Source organism: Canis lupus, chromosome 13, assembly GCF_048164855.1.
Source record: "Canis lupus baileyi chromosome 13, mCanLup2.hap1, whole genome shotgun sequence".
Taxonomy (NCBI): Eukaryota; Metazoa; Chordata; class Mammalia; order Carnivora; family Canidae; genus Canis; species Canis lupus.
In genome coordinates, this window is record NC_132850.1 from 8,468,283 (window position 1) to 8,490,459 (window position 22,177).

A 22,177-nucleotide genomic window follows, 5' to 3' on the forward strand; every position below is an offset into this window, starting at 1 on the left:
CAGGGAAGCCAGGAGGGGCTGCTGCCCGGAAGCCCGGGGAAGCCGATGTGCCAGGAGGGAGCCCTCGACAGCCAAACGTCACTGAGGGCGTAGGATGAGGATGAAGAGCCGAGCCCTGGACTTGGCAGCTTGTTGGCCATTGGTGACCTTGGCAAGAACGGTCCTACCTAAGATGGGTAATGCGATAAGGGAGTGGAGACGGCAAGTGTAGACAGCGTTTAGGGGGTCGTGGTTTTTTGTAAAGAGGGTGGTAGCTGGAGGACAACGTGGTGTCAAATGGGAAGTTAAAAAAAGGAGAAAGGGCATTAAAGAGTATTTACGGGCTTGTGGGGCAAGACCTGTGGAGCCCCGTCCAGAGGAGGCAAGAGGCGAGGCTCCAGTGTCCAAGTGAAGGGGGTACGAGGAGCAAGGATGCGCATCCGCGTCCCAGGGGGGAGGCGGAGTAGATGGGAGGCCAATGCTGGCCTCCGTGCTGAGGAGGTTTCTGGGAGTCGAGGCTGGAGCTTTGGGGCAAGAGAAGGTATGATACGGTCATCTTGGAGACGATGGCTACAGTTTTAAGAAATGTAGAATTTGCTGGAGGGCCTGGGTGCCCGCCTGAGGTTCGCGGTCCGAAATCTCCCCCGAAACCCGCCGGTCCCGGTCGCTTTATTGTCCAGGACAATACTGGGGGACGGGGTGTGAGCACGCCCATGGGAGGCTGCGCAGGGCAACGAGGACGGGTGCAAACACGGGAGTCGAAGCCCGGGGAGGTGGGTGTGAGGTGCCAGGTCCCCAGGAATGGTAGGTGGTGTAGCATCGGAGGGAGAGACCCCGGGGACCCGGGGTGGGCGGGAGGGAGGAGATGACCGGGTGCCTTATTTATCTCCCTGATGCCACGTGTCTGCGCTGTGTCATCCGCGTGTCCCGCAAACCTGCTGCTCGGCCTTGTCACCAGGCTTGCTCTCCCTCTGCCTCGCACCCCCTCCTGCTCTGCTTGGCAAAATCCTCTTCTTTCCCCAGGTGTCAGCTTCAGGAGTCTCAGGGAAGGGGCGCCTGGGGGCTCAGTCGGTGAAGCGTCTGCCTGAGGCTCGGGTCTCGGTCCCGGGGGCCTGGGATCGAGCCCCGCGTCGGGCTCCCTGCTCAGCGGAGCGTCTGCGTCTCCGTCTCCTGCACCTGCTTCCCTCACCTGCCCCTGAGTCTGTGCACACATTCTCTCAAATGAGTAAATAAAATCTTTAAAAAAGTAAAGAAGCCCCCGAGCCGCCTGTCCTGCGCCCCGGATGTTGGATCCACCTTCCCCCGCCCCAGCGCCCTGTGCTCCCCAGCGGCCCAGGAACTGTCCTCTGGAGACCAGAGATTGTATCTAACGCCTCCCAGATGAACCCTCGGCGCCCAGCGTGGGGCTTGTCACGTAAACGTGAACAATAAATATTTGTTGACTGGAATCCACTGGGAGATTCTAGGGGTGGAGCAGTTTGGGTGAAGACAAGGCCCAGGTGTGGTCCTGTGAGTGGGCAGCTAAATGGGGCAGAGGAGGAGGCCACGGGAGACGCCGAGCATGGAATGAAGAGGACAGAGTGACCCCCGGGCGGCCCCGCAGCCCTGGGCTGTGAGGGGATCCCCAAGACCCTGACTCGGGTCCTCACATCTTCAGGAAGCGAGAAGCCATGAGGGGCGGCGATGCGGGTGGGGCGGTGGTGGGGGGACGGATGGCAGGGGCCGGGCGTGAGGGTGGGGCTGGGGGTGGGGGCGACCTGAGAGCATGGGGGGCGGTTACTGGGGATGGAAGCGCCAGAGCCCAACTCCTGGGGGAATCCTCGGGGTCCCCTGCGGCCTCCAGCTGCCCGGATGGTGCTCGGGATCAGGACCTGGGCCTCTGGGAACAGCACCCACAAAGAGGGCTCCTCGGATGGTCGGGTTCTGGGCTCCCCCCCACCCCGCCCCGTGGAGCGCTGGGGACCGGAGTGGGGACTCTGGACTCTTGGCTGGCCTGAGTCATGTGGGGCCCTCAGGGTCCGAACTGGTTCTGGGGCTGGGCGGTCACGGCTCTGGTCTGCATTGGAGGGGGCCTCCCTTATTTACTGTGGTCAGTGGATCCCCTTTAAATGGACATGCCTTCCCCAGCTGCTGTGAATATAGGGTGCTCCTGGCTTGAGGCTGCCCTCCCCCCAAGACTGACCCCGGTTGACTAGGAGTCACCAACCTGCCCCCGGGGCGGCCGGGAGCCAACGACGGGCTGGTACGGGAGCTCGTTCCGAAGCCTGATGCCCCCTCTTCCTCCAGCGGGGACAGCTCAGTGCTGGGATGGGTGGTCCCACGGCCCGGCAGCCCGCCGGGGTCAAGGCGAGGTTCCCTGAGCCGTACCCAGCTCAGCTCGGCCCCTCCCTCACGCTCCCCTCGCCCTCTGCTCCTCACACACCCTGATTCCCGCCCCCGGCTCTGCTTCCAGGGAGTCTGACCTAAGACCAGGTGGGTCCTGATGTCGTCCCACACCTGGGGTTGGGGAGGCTCAGGGGCTCCCTCCAGACCCCAGGAGACACGGCCCTGTGGACTCAGCCCACCAGGATGCACTTGGGCGGGGGCCTCCGTGCTCTGGGCCACTTCCTCAGCTATAAATGCAGCGTCAAGGCTACCCTCACTCAGAGCAACGGTGATGGGACTTGGGAACCAAGGAGGGGCCGCGCGGGGTGGGAAGGGTTCAGCTGAGCATGAGGACCCTTCCGCCGCGTGGCTTGTAGCTCGCTGACCCACGACCAAACAGTTTCTGAGGTGGATGGGGAGCGGGGTGGTCAGCGTCGTGCTGGGGACGGGCTCACAGATGGATGGCAAGCGGCCTCCGGGTCCTGCATGGGCGGCTGGGCGGCTGTAGGTGCCCCGGGGGCTGCTCCCTGGGGGGTCGGCGGGGGGCTCTAGGGCTCAGAGGCAGGGCCAGGCTGTGGGGGGGGTGGCTCTGGGGGCGCCAGGGGCTGGGGTGTGGCTGGGAGGGTGAGGGGATGTGTGCCTGGGGCGCAGGAGGGGGGTTCCTCCGACCTGGGGCTCTGCGCGGGTGTTCTTGGGAGGCCCCGCCTGTGGGCCAAACCCGCACCCTGGGCCCGGCCCCGCCCTGGAGGGGGGCTCGCCTCCCCGACTCCTGTGCTGCGGGAAGCAGAAGCCTCCTGCAGCCACGCGTGCCTGGAGGGTCTCCCCCTGAGAACCGGCCTGCATTGGGCCTGCGGTCCCCCAGCTCCCAGCCTCCTGCCAAGTCCAGGGACCCCTGGGGCAGCGTCTCGGCACTCCCCTGGCGTCCCGGGGCGCACCCTACATGCGTGTGAGCTGCGTGCTGCGGGGTGTGTGTGTGTTTATGACACGTGAGCTGGGCCCCGAGGTTCTGGGGTCAGGTGCCCACCGAGTGGTTGGGGCCTCCGTTCTGAGGTCCACTGTGAAGCCCCCGACCCTCAAAATACCAGGAAAATCATGTTTATTAATGGCTGTAACATACCCCATTGCCAGGTACAAAATTCCCACCAGCCGCCAACCTCCCTCCTCCGGGGCCCCGGACACCCGGCCGCGCCCCAGCCCTGGCCCCTGGCCGGGCTTCCTGAGCCCTGCCACCGTCTTCCTCACCTGTCCTGCCGCCAAAGAGATGCCACTGCCCGGCCGTGGCCTTAGGTCCTCGCTACCCACCTCCAGGCTATGGGAACCCACCTGCGTCCATCGAGGCTGACCCTGCCTTCATGAGGACAGAGTTCCCGTCCTGGGGGGGCTCTCCCTGGGAGAGGGCATAGGGGGGGCACGTATCGGGCAGGCGGTCCCGGTGGTGGGGCCGCCTGCGCCGCGGATGGAAGGTCTCCAGGCACCTCTTGCCCACCAGGTAGGTGACCTCGCTGAGGTTGAGCAGGATGCAGATGACGGCCGTGGCCACCATGAAGTAGGTGAAGACCTTCTTCTCGGTGGGCCGGGAGATGTAGCAGTCGACCGTGTGCGGGCACGGGGCCTCGGAGCAGGCCACCACGCGGGGCATGTCGTAGTCCTGGTACAGGCGGTGGAAGATGTACAGGAAGCCCGAGTCGACGGCCGCCTTGAAGATGAGGCTCAGCAGGTAGGTCCACCACAGGCCGCCACGCTTCTTGCTCGGGTTGTCGTACAGCGACGGCGCGCCGGGCCCGTGCTTCAGCCGGTGCTTGCGTTCGCGCTCCTGGCGGTAGGCCACGTGCATGACCACGAGCAGCGACGGGCAGGTGACCAGGATGAGCTGCAGCGCCCAGAGGCGCACGTGCGACACGGGGAAGAACTCGTCGTAGCAGACGTTGGGGCAGCCCGGCTGCCTGGTGTTGCACACGAAGTCCTTCTGCTCGTCGTCCCACACCTCCTCGGCCGCCACCACGTACACCAGCACGCGGAACAGGAACACCACCGACAGCCAGATGCGGCCCAGCGCCGTGGAGTACTTGTTCACGCCGCTCAGGAGCCCCTGCAGGGACGCCCAGTTCATGCCGGGGGAGTCCGTGGGCCCTCGGGGGGACCGTCGGCCGTCGGGAGCACCCACTCGGGGTGTGGAGCCTGCAGAGGGGGGCCCGGGGTCAAAGAAGGGGCCTGTGACCACGTCCTCATGGCGACGGTGTCGGGGGGTCGGGATGGCCATCCGCAGGAAGTGGCCGAGCTGCCCTTGACCCCCGTCTTCTAGCTCCAAAACTGGGGCCTTGTTTATGCTACAAAGTCATGGATACAGCTGCTCCCGCCCACTTCTTTGACCCCGACTCTTGGCCCTGCGGGTCACACGACCGCTGCTCCGGAACCGGGCAGAAGGTCTGGGTCGGATGACTGCCCCCCTTTGAGCTGCCAAGGGCAGCAGGGGTGGGAGTGGGGGGCTGTGTCAGCGGAGCCGGGCGTGCGGCACGCGTTCCCATTAGCCCCTCTCTCTGGCCAACCCAGATGACATGAGGACATCCCTCAACGTGAGCAGGCTGTTTGGAACCGTGGGGGGCTTGGCACCCCCCCACCCCTCCCTGCAGGGGTGCAGACTGTCCTGACCGCGTGGCTTCCTCTGGAATTCCAACCATTTGGGCTTTAGGGAGGGACTGGGGAGGGGACAGATGGGGCAGGCTCCGGCTGGCAGCTGGCTCCTGACCTTCCTCTGCCCTCCTTCTCTGTCTCCCCTTGTTCCGCTGGGCTCCATCCCCCACGCCCCCTTACCTGGAGCACCAGCAGGTCCAGCTCTGGCCCCGGCTCAGACCTCGGCCTCCACGGACCTGGTGATCCTGGGACGTTTCCTGAGTGCCCTCCTTTGTCCTTCCCAGCAGGACGGGGACAGGACTCTGTGGCCTGTGCACCTGGCTCGGGCTGTCAGCGCGGGGATTGTGGCTCTGCAGCCCACCCGGCGGCTCCCGGCCCCTGGCCTGCCCCGGGAGCACGATAGGCCTTGGCTGGACGGCAACTCCCCCTTCCTGGGGCCTCCTCTTTCTCGTCTCATCTCCGGTCCTCTGTCCTCCCTTTGGTCCCACAGGGCATCCCTTCCCTGCTCGTGGCTCCCTTGGGGTTTCTCCGGGGATCCTCCTCCCCGGACCCCAGCCTGCAGCCCGAGGTGCTGGGGATCCTCAGCCCGTCAGGTCCCTGCCCCCCAGCCCGATCCCCTGCAGGCTGCCCACATGGCTCCTCACCTTTCCTGGGTCTAGCAGCACCTCACCTCTCCGTCCCGGGCTTGTCTGTCTGCCTGAGGGCCTCCCGGGGGCAGCTTTTGTTCCTCGCTCCTGTGCAGGGTGGAGCTTTCTGGGCCAATGAGCCAAGGGAGAGTGAGCGGGTGGGCAGGCGGGCGGACTTCCCCGGGCACATGTTCAGAGCAAACACCTGGGGCCCTTCTCCCCCGGCCCACGCCCTCCCTGCAGCCCTATGGGCATGGCTGGTCTGCTGGGCTGGCAGGCTTGTGGGTGAGGGGGCAGGCTGTGCGCCGGTGGGGGCCGGGGGGGCAGCGCGGAGCCCAGAACCTGCTGCTCCGATGCCCGGGCCCAGGTCGGCCCAGCACCCCTGGGTGTGGCCCCCAGCCCTTGCCGTTGCCCTATTGCCCCCGGTCCCTCTGGCCCCAGGCCACTCCCTTGCCCTCTTCTCCAGAAGCACGGCTCCGAGGTCCTCTGCATCGATGGGACGGGGCCACCGGGATGTACTGGGGATCACGTCCCACCCCGCTGGGGATGTATCTGGGGTCAGAGCTTGGGCCGCTGGTGGGCTGCATAGGGGATGGGGGGGCCGGTTATGGTTCTTTCAGGGCAGGAGACCCATGGCCCCCCGGGGGGGGGGAAAGGGGGAGATGAAGAGTGTGGGGCGGCAGCCAGAAGCGCCCCAGTTGGCAGGACCTCGCCGCGGGGCCTGTTGGGCCGAGCCGTCCGGGAAGCCCTGTAGGGAAGTCGGGGTACTTCCCAGTGGGGGCGGCGTCCCGGCCGTGCTGGTGGCTGCGGCGTGGAGGTTAATGTGCAGCCAGGGAGGGGCTCCCCTGCTTCGTTTCCCACAAGCATTTATTGAGCACTTCCTAATACCAATGATTAACATTTATGTGGCCTTTTACAGCTGGCTTCCCCTGTCCACCCCGTGAGCTCATCCGGGGCCTCCCACCCCCGCCCCCAGGCTCTGTATTATTAACCCATTTTGGAGAGGAGCTGAAGTCCCTTTCCCAGCCTCCCCAGTGCAACCCGGGTGCGTGCGGATGCAAGTGTTCGGACTCAAAAGTTCATGAACTTTCCGTTGCAGCCCCCAGCTCCCCCCTACCCCACCCCGTGCAAAGCCCTGTCACGTTTGCAGGAAGCCCTCAGACCTCAGTTTGCAACCGCAGATGAAGGGTTGCCCTGAGCATGAGCAGGGGCAGGACCCCCACGAGGCCTGGGGGCCCTTTTCTGGGGGGGGAGGCCCCTCCTCTGGGTGGGTCAGGTGCAGCCTTTGCAGGGGCGGAGAGGTTGACCCAGTGACCTGAGAAGGGTCACAGGGGCCGAAGGACCGAAGGGCACCTTGAATCAGGTGGATGAGTCGACTTTTATTAAGCCTTGACTGTGTCCCCCCGTCCCTGCCGCCCCCCAGAGGTCCCGGCACATCCTCACGGCCACCTCCCTGTGATGCGGGCGTCGCTCCATCTTACACAGAAGGAAGCTGAGGTTCAGCAAGGAGGGGGTCACCTGCCGAGGCCCCACAGCTGCAGCAGGTGCAGGCCCCCCACCCGGGGCGGCCCCTGCGGGAGAGGTGGGCTCCACGGGCGGCTCTCACAGGATGGTCTTCTTCACGTGGTCCCGGGGGTGGTCGGGGGAGAGGGGAGGCTGAGGGTCGGAGCCCAGCAGGAGGAGGTCCCCCGAGAGGAGGTCGCGCCCCGCACGGGAGGAAGCGGTGCAGTCCGGGCAGCGGCACGCGCCCTCGGCCCGGGCTGTCCTCGGCGCCAAGCCCTCGCGGCACCTCTTGCCCACCAGGTAGGCCAGCTCGACGAGGTTGAGCAGGATGCAGACGACGGCCGTGGTCACCATGAAGAGCGTGAAGATGTTCTTCTCAGAGGGCTTGGAGATGAAGCAGTCCACCGTGTTGGGACACGGAGCAATGTGGCACTTGACCACGCGGGGGAGCGTGTACTTGGGGTAGAAGGAGTGGAACACGCACAGGAAGGCAGCGTCCACGCCCGCCTTGCACACCAGGCTGCAGACGTACGTCCACCAGAGCCCGCCCCGCTTCTTGCCGGGGTCCAGGTAGAGGCGGCCGCCGCCCTCCCCGGCCGCCTGGCGATGCTTCTTCTCCTGAGCCTCGCGGTAGGCCACGTGCATGAGCACGAGCAGCGACGGACAGGTGACCAGGATGAGCTGCAGCGCCCAGAGGCGCACGTGCGACACGGGGAAGAACTGGTCGAAGCAGACGTTGGTGCAGCCGGGCTGCCGGGTGTTGCAGTCGAAGTCCTTGTGGTCATCGCTCCACACGCGCTCGGCCGTCACCAGGTACACCAGCACGCGGAAGATGAAGACCAGGGACAGCCAGATGCGCCCGAAGGCCGTGGAGTACTTGTTCACGCCGCTCAGGAGCCCCTCGAACACCCCCCAGTTCATCGTGGCCCCGGGCGCGGGCCGCTCCTGCTGGGAGAGAATCACGGTTTCCCCGCGTGGGTAGCACTTGGGCCCTGAGCGCCTCGCGCGGGCGGGTCACCCGCGTTCCAGGCCCGCAGCGCAGCGGGGTGGCTTCTCTTACTGTTCCCGGGTTACAGGTGGAGGAGACGGCGGGCGGGGGGTGTCTACGGCTGCACAACGACCCGGGCTCACCCGGGCCACGTGGTGCACATCCCCTAACAGGGGCCCGGGGAGCCCCCCTTTCCTCCGGGGGCCCGGGGCTGGTCTCCCTCCGCTCCCCCGTGCTCAGGGGGGTTGGAGCCTCGGGAAGACTCCTCTCCTCCCGGCCCCTCCTCAGGGGAACCCGCTCCTGCCCTTTATTTGGCCGAGGGGACTGGGCTGCGGAAGCTGCTGGAACTTTGTCCCCGGACTCCCATGTGGTCTAACACTCAGGAGGCATCCAGGTGGCGTGACGGGAGCCCGGGGGCAATGCAGGGTAAGGGCAGGGCGGGCGGGGCGGCGGGGAGATGTTGTCCTCCTCCTACAGCCCTCCTGCCGGAGCCTGCTGTTCCGGGGACTCCCAAACTGCTGTTCCAGGGAACCCCGCCCCGTCGCTTGGCACCAGGAGCCGTGAGAGCGGGGAAAGGGCTCTGCGTCCCAGAGAGGGAGGTGCCCGCGGGTCCGCGACGCTCAGTACTCCCTGGACATGGCCGGGCTAAGGCGTCTACCCCAGGGAGCCCCCCAGGGGAACGTGTAGCAGAGCATGAACTTTGGGCACAGAACCCATTTTTTTAAAAAAAATCATTATGTGGAGCAGTCGTGTCAAAACAGCAAAGTGAAACCCACGGCTTCAGGGGGGGAGCCGGCCACGAAGGATTTACCTCCGTTTGCTCGGAGCCGGCCCCACGTGCTGTCTGGGGATGCTTTGGCCTGGTTCCCGGGTCGGAGGGGGCACAGGGGTGTCCCCGGAGGCCCCGGCGTGCCGGTCACACCCGCTGGGCTCCCCCCGGAGTCCCCGCCACCCCTCATGGGGTGGGTGTAACGGGCTCGTGGAGCCGTCCTGACTGCCAGCTCCAGCCGAGCAGCGAGGGGTTAGGGCCGACGTCCACGGGGGTGTGTGTGGCGCCCGGGCACCGTTCTGAGCACTTTGCGGGCACCCATGCAGCCCGTGCGTGACGGGGGTGATGTTTTCTGTCCCCAACTTACCGGGGAGCGACGTGAGCGCGGGGAGCAGCGGAGCGTCTGGGGTCCCCGAAGGGGCAGGAGGCCGCTTGCCCGGCTGCTCCCGGCCACCCCTCCCGAGTGTGGACGCCGGGCAAGGAGGCTGGGGGCGTCTCTGCTCCCACCCGGTCACCACCTACCACTTGGTCATGAGTCATCGGCTTGTCTGCTCCATCCCACCCAACGTGGGCGGGACCCCTGGCGGCCTGACAGGAGGCTCCAGCCCCTGGTCCCCGGAGGCTCTGGCACAGCCGCCCGGGTGTGGTGGGGCGAGGCCCGGCAAGCCCAGGCGGCGAGAGCTGCTGGAGTGCCGGCCTCCCGGCACCCCTGCGAGCCCCTCTCCCACTCGGTCTCTGGCTCCCGCACCTGCTCGGCCGGGTGGGGGGGGGGGCGGGGGGGTTGGGAGAGGCCGGGCAGGGGGCAGGACCTTCCGTCCCTCCAGCATCAGAGCCCGGGGGCTCGGCAGTGTCCAGGCCCCCCCGCCCTCCCCACTGGGGAAGTCCCCCCCTGCCATGTGCCCCGGGTCCTCGCACGCAGGGGACCTTACCGAGCGCGGCTCCTCAGGGCCCTCCACGCGGGCCGGCCCCGTCGGACCCAGCAGGGGCTGCGACTCACGGGAGCCGGAGGGACGGTGTGTCCCGCGGGCCGCCTGGGTGTGTCCGGCCTCGGAGGAGGAGCTGCCCCTGACACCGCCATTGGCTGGGCCGCGGCTCCCGCACTGCCTCCGAGGAGGCCCAGGAGCCTTGGGGTTTGAGGCTCGGTCTCCCCGGGGTGCGGAGTCCGGAGTCCGCACCCTGTGGGGGGAGAACCGCAGGGCCACTCGGAGCCCCTGCTCGTCCTCTCGTCCCCGGCCGTGTGCGGGGGCAGCGGGGGCCCGACCTGCCTTCTCCTTCCCTAGCCCCTGGGAGTCCAGGGGCTGCGCCCGGGCCTCCCACCCCTGTCTCCAGCACGTGCGGCGGCGGCATTCACGGCCCGTCCCGCGTGCCTTCCCCTCGCTGTTCTCATCACCTGCTACTCCTCCAAGAAGCCTTCCCTGACTGCCGCTCCAGGGGACTTAGGGGCCTCCCCTCTGGGCCCCGTGGCCTTGACCTCCCACATCGTCCTGGCTGTCCTGGAGCACTTGACCTCAGCGGAGCTCGTTCCAGGTAGGACCCACCTGTTGGATGAACAGGTCAACCCACAGGGATAGGGAGTGTGAGCAGGACGCAGAGGCCAGCCCGGACCCCCAGGAGCACACCCATGGCCTCCGGGGCCAGCTGAGAAGCCTAGACCAGCTGACAGGGCCTCACGGCCGCCGAGGGGCCTCGGGGACTCCCCGCCCCCGCCCCCCACGGCTGCTGGAACCCAGTCCAGGCTTCGTGCCCCTGCGGGGGGGAAGTGTGGGGTTGTGCAGAGAGCCTCCCCCCCCCAAACAGGCATGTGCACGGAACCCCCACCCCAGCACGCACAACGGCCCACAACGGCCTCTCCACCAACCGTGGTTTAAATTCAAGAATCGTTGCTGAGACCCTGCTGCGCGCCAGGTGCTGTGTTAGGTGTCTGGCTCCCACACAACGGCGGCATCCGAGAGCCCCGGCGGGCGTGCAGGGGGGCGGAGACACAGCAGGGTCCGAATGGGCTCAACGGGGAGCCTCAGTGGGACGAGACAGGCCCTGTCCAGAGCAGGTGCCTCCCTGTCCGATGGCGGAGGCATTTCAGGGAACTGCCTTAAGGCAGGGGACTCTTGCATTTGGGCCCTCACTCCTGCATCTGGACACTCACCCCTGCATCTGGGTCTCACACTCCTGCATCTGGACCCCATATATTCCTGCATCTGGACCCTCACCCCTGCATCTGGGGCCTCACCCCTGCATCTAGGCCCCGTACACCCCTGCAATCTGGACCCTTATCCCTGTATCTGGACCCTCACCCCTGCATCTGGGTCTCACACTCCTGCAATCTGGACCCTTACCCCTGTATCTGGACCCACACCCCTATATCTGACTCACACCCCTGCATCTGGACCCCATACACCCCTGTATGTAGACCCTCACCCCTCCATCTGGACCCTCCCTCCTGCACCTGAACCCACACCCCTGCATCTGAGCCCCATATACCCTGCATCTGGAAACTTACTTTTGCATCTGGACCCTCACCCCTGCATCTGGACCCTCACCCCTCATCTGGACCCTCACCCCTCATCTGGGCCATCACCCCTGCATTTGGGCCCTCACCCCTGCCTCTGGGTCTCACACTCCTGCATCTGGGTCTCATACTCCTGCATCTGGACCCCATATATTTCTGTATCTGGACAGATGTTGGTGTCATCCGCGTATCCCGCAAACCTGCTGCAGCCGGATGGATGGGGACATCACCATCCAACATCTGGGGCCTCACTCCTGCATCTAGTCCCCATACACCCCTGCATCTGGACCCTCACCCCTGCATCTGGGTATCACATCCCGGCAATCAGGACCCTTACCCCTGTATCTGGACCCTCACCCCTTCAACTGGGCCTTCACCCCTGCCTCTAGGCCCCATACACCCCTGCATCTGGACCCACACCCCTGCATCTGGACTCACATCCTTGCAAGTGGACCTTCACCCCTGCGTCTGGGCCCCATATACCCTTGCATCTGGACCCTTACTTCTGCGTCTGGACCCTCACTCCTGCATCTGGGCCCCATACACCCCTGTATCTGGACCCTCACCCCTGTATCTGGACCTTCACCCCTGCATCTGGGCCCTCACCCCTGCATCTGGAGACCCTCATCCCCGCGTCTGAACCTCACCTCTGGTGGCCTGCGTGGCCCCAATGCCACCTCTGTCTCTCCCTGTCCGTGTGACGCCCCAGTTTCTTACCCGCGTGGCAGGACAGTGACAGCACCGGCCTGGCAGGGCTGGGGTGCCGACAGGGCAGCTAGTGGAGGTACAGGGCTCGGACGGGGCCGGGCACAGGGAAGCCATCCCTAGGATGACCTGTGACGTCGGGGAGCGGCACTGCCCCGGTCACGGCCAGCACCTGGGGGGCCCCCCCAAGAAGTGGCTTCCTGCCCTTGTGCTTGCTCTGTGCCTCTGCGCCCGAGACATAGGGGAAGGGGGCCGGTGTGCCCACTGGCGGTCTCACGTGGATGAACGTTGACTTTGGGGCAGAAAGGCAAAGCCCAGGCCAGGCAGGGATTGCCAGCGAGGGGGGGTGGGGAGCACCCCAGACCTTGTCGTCAGTGCACAGACACAGCCTGTCATCCTACCGGCCGTCCCAGGTGCCCTTTATCAGCAGGCACCTTGTCCCTTTCTACGTCCTTCCCCCAACATGAGTCCCAAGTACAGGACAGAGGACACGCTGGGGAGGCTGCGGAGCAGCACCGGGAGGGGCCGGAGGGATGACGACAGGTCAGGCCTCTGAGGCAGAGGCATGGAGTGTGCAGAGCCGCTCGCACACAGCAGACGCGGGGTGCCTGGTCCGCTCCGCCCGCCAAGGGTCCGACTCCTAGCTTCGGCTCAGGTCACCATCTGGGGTCCTGGGACCGAGCCCCACGCCCGTGGCTCTGGGCTCAGCAGAGAGTCTGCTTGCAGATTCTCTCTCTCTCTCTCTGCCCCACCCCCCGCCAAAGAAATAGATAAATCTTAGAAAAAAAAAGCCCAGGGAAGAGCTTTAGGGAGAGGGCTGGGCGGGGGCACCACAAGGTGCCAGAAAGGTGGCGAGAACAGCCCGGATGGCCAAGGACCTAGGCCAGGGCGCTAAGGAGTGTGGGGGACCCCGAGGGCGGAGGGAGATGGGAGGGACGGAAGGGACTACGCGGTCGGGCGGGCACCCCGGGGTCCCCTCCCTTGCTCGTGGTCCAAAGGCTCCGCGAGGTCACCACGGACACCGAGGCCCAAGCGCTGGAACTTCGCCAGCGGGGGACACGCCCGGTTGGGGTCTGCGGGGTTTGGGGTGCAACACGTCCGGCAACCGGTCCGCAGGCGGCCTCGGGTTACGGGTGTTTCTGCGCAAACACAGCGTGTCTAAGGTATGGTGTGGAATCGCAGCCCACGGCCAGGAGTCTCCCCGGAACCGCCTCATCCAGCAGGTGCGTTTCCTCCCTGGGGTCACCGTCACCCCCGTGCTTAGGAGCCGGACGGCCCGTGCTGCTCCCGGGGGGCCCATTCAAGCGGCAAAATCGCCAACCGAAAGCCCCCAAAGGGGAACGCGCGGCGATCCGTCGCCCTCAAATGGCTTCGTTCAAGTCCCGGAGGCGAGATGGGGCCGCAGGGCGATCCTCGTGGGCCTCGGCTGGGGTCGTGCGTGTCGGGGGGCGGGCGGGGGCCCAGACTGGGTGCGGCGCTGTGCACCTGTGTGCGTCCCACCTGGGCTGCGGAGGCGAAGGTGCTGCGTGTATCCATTTGGGGGTGACACAAATACATTTTAGCGAGTGGATGGACTGCTGAATAGGGACTCCGTGGACGGTTCTAGGGAGCTCGCCCTGTCCGACAGAGGGGCCCATGAGATGCAAGGGAAGAGTTAGCCCCGTTGATTTGGGCGGAGGGGGGACGTAGTTGGTCAGTAGGGCCCGTGATGGGGCCTGAGTGGACCTGAGTGGACGCAGGGCCGGGCGTGAGGAAGGCCCCGCAGGTTCCCGGGTCGCTCGCTAGTTTGGGTGACTGGGCAGGTGGTGGGTCCAGGGCGCAGGTTAGGGGTCTAGAGGGAGAGCTCGCGGGTGTTTGGGGGAAGGGAGGGTGGGGCACGGGTTCCTTCCGGATGTTCGGGAGTGAGCGCAGCCCGCGGTGGGGGCGAGGGGGTGGGGGGCGAGGACGCTGGGGCTGGGACGTGCGGTGGGGGCGACGGAAGCCCCAGGATGTGGGGTGCGCGCCGGGTGGCGAGGGAACGGGGTCCAGGCAGAGGTCGGGGAGCACTGACGTTTCAGGAAGCGGGCCACGGAAAGGGACGAAGCAGGGCGGGCAGGGAGGGGTGGGGGCCCCCACAGAGGCCAGTTGGCCCCGGTGACTTTTGGCAGAAGAGCTCAGCAGAGCCGTGAGGCAGAGGTCAGAGGGCCGGGCTCCAGGACGCGCGGGGCACAGCTCCCCAGGAAGGCGGGGGCGTCGGGGGGCCGGAGGGTTAGGGTTTCCTCCTCTGCAGGGAGGTGGGAACACATGGAGGGGGAGGCCGGGGCCATGTGACCGCAGGCAGCTCAGGCCCGGCCCCTCTGCCCTCCGTGTTCTCTCCCGGGTTCCCCAGGCCCCTGTCCCTGTCCTGTGCCATCCCATCGCCGTTCCATCCCTGTCCCCAACTGGTCCCATTCCATTCCCGTCCCCACCCATCTCTGTCCCGTCCCCATCCCATTCCCATCCCATTGCCATCCCTGACCCCATACCATCCCTGTCCCCTCTCCGTCCCTGTCCTGTCCTGTCCCCATCCCCATCCCCGTCCTGGTCCTGTCCCATCCCTGTCCTGTCCTTATTCTTCCCCATCCCCAGTCCATCCTGTCCCTGTCCCTGTCCCTGTCCCCATCCCCACCCCCACCGTATCTCTGTCTCGTTCCCATCCCATTCCTATCCCATTCCCATCCCTGTTCTGTCCCTGTCCCCATCCCGTACCCATCCCGTCCCTGTCCCATCCCCGTCCTGTCCCCATCCCCATCCCATCCTGTCCTCATCCCATTCCCATCCGTTCCCATCCCTGTCCCATCCCTGTCCCTGTCCCATCCCGTCCCATCCCCGTCCTGTCCCCATCCCCACCCCGTCCTGTCCCCGTCCCATCCCTGTCCCATTCCCATCCTGTTCCCATCCCCGTCCTGTCCCCGTCCTGTTCCCATTCCCATTCTGTCCCATTCCCATCTCGTTCCCATCCCTGTCCCCGTCCTGTTCCCATCCCCATTCTGTCCCCGTTCCCATCCTGTCCCTGTCCTGTCCCCATCTGTCCCCGCCTGGGCATTCCTGCCTCTCCTTGTTGGCCCCACAAGCCCAGCTCGGGCCCCCCTCCCTCAGCCCTCACTTGGGGACACAGTCCTGGCCTCCTGTGGGGTCAGCGCTGCCATTTCCTGCCCGTCCTCCCCGGTCACAGGCGTCGGGTGGGTGGGGGTGCTGACTTCTGGAGACCAGCCCCCCGACCCCGGGCTCCTTTCTAGGTGCAGCCGGCAAAGGGCAGTGTGGGCACTGTGCCTGCGACCCCCCTGCTGACCAGTGACACCACGGTGTCCAGAGCACACTCAAGTTTTGGTCCGTGGGGCAAGAGATGTCGGCCCGTGGGGCCCGGGTGGTGCCTGTTCCCTCCCGCGGGAGAGGTGGAAAAGCGACCACGGCCCGTGAAGTCCTAGCACGCGGGCCTCTGCCCCCTGCGCTCTTGGCCCGCTCCCACCTGAGGTTCGTGTTCCAGCTGCACTGGCCTCTCCCTTCCCACAACATTGGGATCTCTTCCCCACCTCAGGGCCTTTGCACGTGCCATGACGCTCTTGCCTCACGTGCCCTGAGCTGGCATCAAGGCAGAGCCACACCTCATGGGAAGGCCCCTCCCGGAAGAGCCTCCCTGGACCTCCGACACCACCGGGTCCTCTGCCAGCCGGCCTTTCCGCACGCGGCTGCCCTCGGTGGCCGTATCCCAGCTGCACCTGTGGTTACGGGGTGCTCGGGTGTCCCGGAGGACGGGCCCAGGGGCTGGCCACGGGAGTCGTGCTCACTCATGTCTGCTCCACGTGGCACGGCACCTGGCCCGAGGTAGCTGCGTGGTGACTGAGGATAAACGAACGAATGAGTGAATGAATGATTCTATTTATCAAGAGGAGAGAGCCTGTATCGGGGGGAGCCTGTATCTGGGGAGCCCGTGTCCGGAGGGGCCCGTGTCCGGGGGGGCCCATGTTTGGGGAGCCCTAGGTCTGTCCCATTGGCCTGACAGCAACCCCGTTTCCTGGGGGAACGTACTCCCCCCCTCCGCCCAGCCGCCACCGCCTGACCCATGGGGCTTGCCTGGGGCTGGGACACCAGTCACCTCTCGCCCCACAGATCAGCTCACTGTGACAACAGAACCCCCACGGACCTCCTAGGGGTCCCTCCCGGGGATCTTGAACACGGGACGGGGGCAGCGTCCCCGGTATAACCCGGAGAGGTTGCGGCTGTGCTGGCAGGATGAGCCTCCGAGGACGCAGGGGGCGGCGGTGGCGGGAGGAGCCAGGGCACGCTCACAGCACCTGTACCCCGTCCAGGGGTCTGCAGAGCCTCAAGCTTTCCCTCCCCGCAGCACCGAGCCGCGAGCTTGTCCCCCTGCCGGAGCCCCGCTGGCCTGGGTTTCTGTCCCCTGCAGCCAAGGACACTCCGCGTGGCCCCGGGGTTGCCACTTAACGGAGCCCGGTGCACAGTACGTGTTTACCACGGTTTCGTCTGCTGCCTCACGCCCCTCGGGCCCCACTTCCCTCGTGTGTGTGTGTGACGAGGCGACGGTCCCTCCTCCGTGGGTCGCAGGTCGCCAATAACTGCGAACGCACCCTGCACCCCGATGAGCTGTTGGAAAGGGAAGTGGGAAAACCAAAGGGAGAGGATTTGCCAGCGGCGAGGTGTCCCCGGAGGAGGAGCCGGGGAGGGCGAGGCGCCTTGGGTGGGGGCGCTCGGGGCCCTGGGGGCATGTGGATGGACGGACAGACAGACGGCCGGGCCCGGGCTGCTGTCTCTGGAGCCGCATGAAGATGGTGAGGATGAGGGGAGCGCAGGAGGGGTGGCTTGGGGACACTTTGTTGTTTCGAGAACCAATAGAAGGGCAGAGAAGGGAATCTGTGTTTATCGCGGGTTAAGAGAGGGCCCGGGGGCGGGGGGGGGGCTGCTGCTGTCCAGGGGTCCAGGCTGGCGGCCCAGGGGGCGCCTTGTTCCGCCCTCTGCTGCGGAAGAAACGCTTCAGTTCACTGCCGGCATATACAGCTGTGGAGGTTCCATGTCGACACTGGCTGGGACACGGGAGGTTCCGGCAACAGGAGGCCCAGGGACCCTGACGGGGCACCTGCCCTCTCCCCTCAGGCGGGTCACCTGCTCGGCACCAGGGTCACCTGAGATCGTAAACTCTGGACTCCCGCCTGCAGCCCTGCAAGGCGGGCATCAGACCCACTTCCCAGGCGGTGACACTGAGGCCCAGAGGTCACGCCACCTCTCCGGGCCGCAGTCAGGGAATGATGGGTGCGGATCCCCGAGTCCATCCCCCTGCCCCGGCTTGGGTGCTGCGGGGATGCGTGTAGGGGGAGCGGGTGGAGAGGTTTGGGATCAGTGACTGGGGAGGCGGCGCCGTGGACAGAGGTGGGGAGGCTGGAGGTCGGACGTGGGGCCTCGTCAGTTGGATGTGGCTGCGGGCGGTCCAGGTGCAGAGGGGCCACCGCCCAGGTAGCTGAGGCGCGGAAGCGGTCCTGTGTCTCCATCTCTCACATCCCAGTCTGTCCTGGGGGGGCGGGGGCTCTGGGGAGCAGGCCGGGCCAGGCTAGGTTGGCCGTCGCACAAGGTGCCTGGTCCCTTTAGAAGTGGAGCAGGATGGCCGGTGGGGGCTGCCCTCTGCGGAGCTGGGTGCCCGCTCGTTTCCCCCCGTTTTGACCCCGGGCCGTGCAGGGCCGCCCAGCAGCAGCTGCCAGCATCTCAGGATGGTTCCTTAAGGGACAACCCCGAAGGCGAGTTCTGGGCCCAGCTGGGAGCTGGGCTGTGGGGCCCCCACGCGGCAGTGCCACCAGGCGCGGCCCATGAGGGCCCGTGGCACAGGGGGTAAGCGTATAGACTGTGCTCACCCAGGATTTTGTCCCCTGGGAGGACAGGGTGGGGGCACCCGGGCACCCCGGTGGCCTCTGCGACTGTGTCTGTCACATGCTGGCAGCCCCCCCCGCCCCGCCCCGCCGAATTCAGCATCCGTTTGAATCCTTACCAAGCGGCATTCGCAGAGTCGTCGGAGGCACAGAGAGGGTTGTAGGTCGCCCGAGGTTGAACAGTATGTTCCGGCCAGAGCTTCCTGACAGCGGGGCTGGGGCACTTGGTCAGAGCTGTGCCCCCCAGAGGGACCCGTGGCAGCAGCAGGGCCCCCAGATCTCTGGGGCGGGATCGGCCCGACGGTGGCCCAGAGCTGGGGAGCCAGCACCCTGACCTCGGCTCCAGGCCCCTGTTCTGGTGGCTTCTCGGGCGTTTCATCTTCGCGGTTCTGTACATCACTGCTGCGTCCTGTCTGACGTCCTGAAGGTCTGGGAGGCTGTGCTGTCCCTTTACTTTGTAGGGACGCTCTGTCTCCTTCGGCCTCCATGCCCGCTGCTCCCCGTTTGCGAAGGGAGTGGCCGATTGGCCCAGCTCCCCTTCTCCGGGCCGGGCCACCCTTGCATCCGGGCAGGCGAGGCCAGGTGGGGGTGGAGGGGGCGTGGGGGGATGCGCACAGGCCTGAATGGCTCCGTCTACACTGCTGCGGCGGCTGCGGCTGCTTGGCTCCAAGTCCCCACCTCTCCTGAGTGACCTCGGGCAAGTTACTTTACCTTCCTGGGCTGTCGGTTCATCCTCGGAGGTGCTAAGGGTATGCGCCTCGCCTCGCGTGGCTGCGGTGAACGTCTCAGGGGGGAGCCTGGTGCCCAGGAGGCACTGTCCTCCTCCTCCTCCTGATGGCCGTCATCATTATCACGACCCTTCTAGAAGGGAGCCGTGGGCCTGAGGAGTGGCGAGGGACCCATGGGCGACACCCAGCCCATCTGCAGACTAGTGACTCCGACGACACGCTCACTTGTAACCTGTTTGTGATTCCACGTGAAGGACTTGACCTAAGGACAGGGAGAGGCTTCAGGGGACAGGCGTGCGTGTGCGTGCACGCGCGTACACGTGTGTGCATGTAATTCTCAGGTCCCCACAGCGCGGCGGCAGCAGGGCTTCTCCCCGGCCCAGCACAGCGCAGGGGGTGGGCAGGCCGGGCGAGGGCTGCGCTGGAAGGAGGGGCTGTGTGTGGGAATCAGGGCGCTCCCAGGGCTCACGGGAGCCCAGGGAGGTGAGCACGGGGCTGGCAGGAAAAGAGGGCAGGAGTTCGGGGGAGAGGCTGCAAGACGGGAGCTCTCCTCATGCCACCTGTGGAGCTTCTCTCTGTCCCAGCTCAGTGCCTCTTCTGGAAGCCTCTCCGGACCCCCAGCTGCTGGACGCGTTGGTGGAGGTTGGGGGCGGAGGACCAGGGCGCCGGCAAGAGGCTCCGAACTCCAGGCTCCAGGTCCCGGCAGGACGCAGGAGGAGAAAGAGGCTGAGCAGCAAACTGAGCGCTTACCTCGTGGCACCTGCTGTGAATTAACCCCAGTAACAGCCCAGGTGAGGGGGGTGGTGATCATTATGCCTATTTTACAGATGAGAAAGCAGGTGTAAAGAGGTTGCGTAACTCCCCCCCCTCCCCCGCCCCGTTCACTCTGAATCTGCCAGGGTTACCTCTCCCCCAGGGCCTTTGCCTTGCCCTCCCCTGTCTGCAGCGCTCTGCCCTCAAGTCTTGGCAAGGCCAGCATCATTAGTGCTCTCTCGCCACGTGACGAGTCGCCCCAAAACTTAGTAGCTTAAAATAACAAATATGTACGATCTCAAAGTTTCTGTGAGTCAGGAATTCAAAGCAGCCTCAGGACCACATTAGGACTTTAATGGGCCTTCGGTACTTTTGCCCTTGCTGGCCCCTCCATTCTTAAAAGAGTATTAAAAACTATATTTTACGATTGTGCTACTGTAAAGATGGAGATAGTAATATATGGGAAAACACTGTCTTGGTTATAAAATTTCTTTTTTTTTATGGCAATACGCACAGCAAATTAAGTTTGGGAAAAGAGGTCCCTTTAATTTGATCGCAGGCTCCTACACCTTCCCTTTCTTTCTTTCTTTCTTTCTTTCTTTCTTTCTTTCTTTCTTTCTTTCTTTCTTTCTTTCTTTCTTTCTTTCTTTCTTTCTTTCTTTCTTTTCTTTCTTTCCTTTCTTTCCTTTCTTTCCTTTCTCTTTCTTTCTTTTCTTTTCCCCCAAATTAAAAGAAGTTCCACTCATTTCTCCGAGCCTCTGGCAACCACCAATCTGTTTTCTGTATCTATGAGCTTGTGGGTTTTTTTTTTTTTTTGTTGTTGTTGTTCTTTTTAAAAGATTTATTCATTTATTTTGGAGAGAGAAAGTGTGAGTGGGGGATGGGAGGGGGTGGGCAGAGGGAGAGGGAGAGAATCCCAAGCAGACTCCCTGCTGAGCACGGAGCTCGATGTCACGACCCTGAGATCCGGGGCCTGCCCGAGCGGAAATCAAGAGTCGGAGGCCTAACCGAGTCACCCAGGTGCCCCTGCTTTTCTGTTTTTGTTTTTATTTTATTTTAAAAAAATTCCATGTATAAGAGAGATCCACATATTTGTCTTTCTCTAATTTATTTCACTTAAGCATAATGCCTTTGAGGTGCATTTGTGTTGTGGCAAATGGCAAGATCTCACTCCTCTTTCAAGGCTAAATAATATTTCACTGCGTGTGTGTATATGTGCGTGCGCGCATGTTGGTCTAGCTCTGTCTCCCATTCTCTCTATTCGTTCACCCACCAGTGGGCACTTGCGTATCTTAGCTGCTGTAAGTAATGCTGTAGGGAATGTGGGGGTGCGTGTATCTTTTCAAGTTAGTGTTTCACTTTTCTTTGGAATAAACACTCAGAAATGGACCGGCTTGCTCCCATGCTGGTTCTATTTTTAATTTTTCGAGGAAGCTCAACACTGTTTCCCACCGTGGCTGCACTAATTTACATTCCCACCAACAGTGCACAAGGGTTCCTTTTCTCCACCTCCTGGCCAGCACTTGTTTATTTTATTTTATTTTATTTTATTTTATTTTATTTTATTTTATTTTATTTTATTTTATTTTATTTTATTTTATTTATTTTATTTTATTTCATTTCATTTTATTATTTTATTTTATTATTTTATTTTAGTCTTTTTGATAATGGTCATTTGAACAGGTGTGAGGTGATAGCTCACTGGTTTGGATTCACATTTCCCCGGTGGTTAATGGTGTTCAGCACTTTTCCATGTTTGTGTTGGCCATCTGTACGTCTTCTCTGGAAAAATGTCTATCCAGATCTTTTGTTCATTTTTAAACCAGATTATCTTTTTTTTTTACAGATGACTTGTATAAGTTCTTTTTTGTAAAAAAAAAATATTTTATTTATTTATTCATGAGAGACACAGAGAGAGTCAGAGACATAGGCAGAGGGAGAAGCAGGCTCCATGCAGGGAGCCCGATGTGGGACTCGATCCCTGGATGCCAGGGTCACCACCTGAGCCAAAGGCAGATGCTCAACTGCTGAGCCATCCAGGCATCCCAGTTCTTTATTTATTTTTTTATTAAGATTTTATGTATTTATTTGAGAGAGAGAAATAGAGGAAAAGAATGAGGAGAGGGGCAGAGGGAGAAGCAGACTCCCCTCAGAGGAGGGAGCCTGATATGGGACTCGACTCCTGGACCCTGGATCATGACCTGAGCCAAAGGCAGACACTCAACCGCCTAGAGCTACTGGGTGCCTCATAGGGGTTTTTAATATATTTTGAATATTAGCCCCTTATCAGATATGGACACACCTCATTTTATTGTGCTTCACTTTACTGCATGTTGCAGATACTGCATTTTTTCTTTACAAATTAATGGCTTGTGGCAACCTTCCATCGAGCACGTGTGTTGGCCTCCTTTTTCCAACGGCATTTGTCTACCTCCTGTCTCCACGTTACGTTTTGGTAATTCTCACAGTATCTCAGTTTTTCATTACTATTTTGTTTGTCGTGGCCGTCCACGACGGGCCGATCTTCGATGTTACTATCGGAGCTCGTAGAAGTGGCCGAATGGCTGCAATTTCACAATAAAACCCGAACGGATGAGGAGTTGCTTCCTCTGGGTGAGCAAGGCAAGTGCTTCCTTGAGATGGGATCTCCTAGTGAAGATGCTCTGAAGATGGTCGAAACAACAACACAGGCTTTAGACGAGTACATAAACTGACTTGATGAAGCGGTGGC

General features: G+C 63.3%; 2 protein-coding genes and 1 long non-coding RNA gene across 7 annotated transcripts in view; 1 reads left to right on the forward strand and 2 right to left on the reverse strand.

Annotated features, from left to right (window-relative positions):
• LOC140602479 (uncharacterized) overlaps positions 1-1,233 on the forward strand; it is a 50,064-nt gene extending 48,831 nt beyond the window's left edge. Inside the window, exon 2 of the long non-coding RNA XR_012005421.1 lies at positions 1,003-1,233. This is a non-coding gene — a long non-coding RNA (uncharacterized lncRNA). The remainder of the gene's footprint in view (positions 1-1,002) is intronic.
• Positions 1,234-3,422: 2,189 nt separating this feature from the next.
• Positions 3,423-6,002, reverse strand: GJB4 (gap junction protein beta 4). Of its 2 annotated transcripts, XM_072771540.1 has the most exons (3): positions 5,619-6,002; positions 5,155-5,357; positions 3,423-4,521 (listed from the first exon to the last, which is right to left on the reverse strand). In XM_072771540.1, the coding sequence occupies exon 3, from the start codon at positions 4,451-4,453 to the stop codon at positions 3,653-3,655; it is 801 nt and encodes a 266-aa protein (XP_072627641.1). In that variant the 5' UTR covers positions 4,454-4,521; positions 5,155-5,357; positions 5,619-6,002; the 3' UTR covers positions 3,423-3,652. The 2 variants fall into 2 exon arrangements, with proteins under 2 accessions (XP_072627641.1, XP_072627640.1); XM_072771539.1 differs by lacking the exon at positions 5,155-5,357 and having other exon boundaries at positions 5,619-6,000.
• A 957-nt stretch (positions 6,003-6,959) lies between these two features.
• Positions 6,960-9,890, reverse strand: GJB5 (gap junction protein beta 5). 4 transcript variants are annotated; one of them, XM_072772024.1, is made up of 2 exons: positions 9,790-9,890; positions 6,960-8,048 (listed from the first exon to the last, which is right to left on the reverse strand). In XM_072772024.1, exon 2 carries the CDS (start codon positions 8,022-8,024, stop codon positions 7,203-7,205), a length of 822 nt encoding a protein of 273 aa, XP_072628125.1. In that variant the 5' UTR covers positions 8,025-8,048; positions 9,790-9,890; the 3' UTR covers positions 6,960-7,202. The 4 variants fall into 4 exon arrangements, with proteins under 4 accessions (XP_072628125.1, XP_072628126.1, XP_072628128.1 ...); XM_072772025.1 differs by having other exon boundaries at positions 6,960-8,051; positions 9,790-9,888; XM_072772027.1 differs by lacking the exon at positions 9,790-9,890 and adding an exon at positions 9,228-9,614.
• Between the last annotated feature and the right edge of the window lie 12,287 nt (positions 9,891-22,177).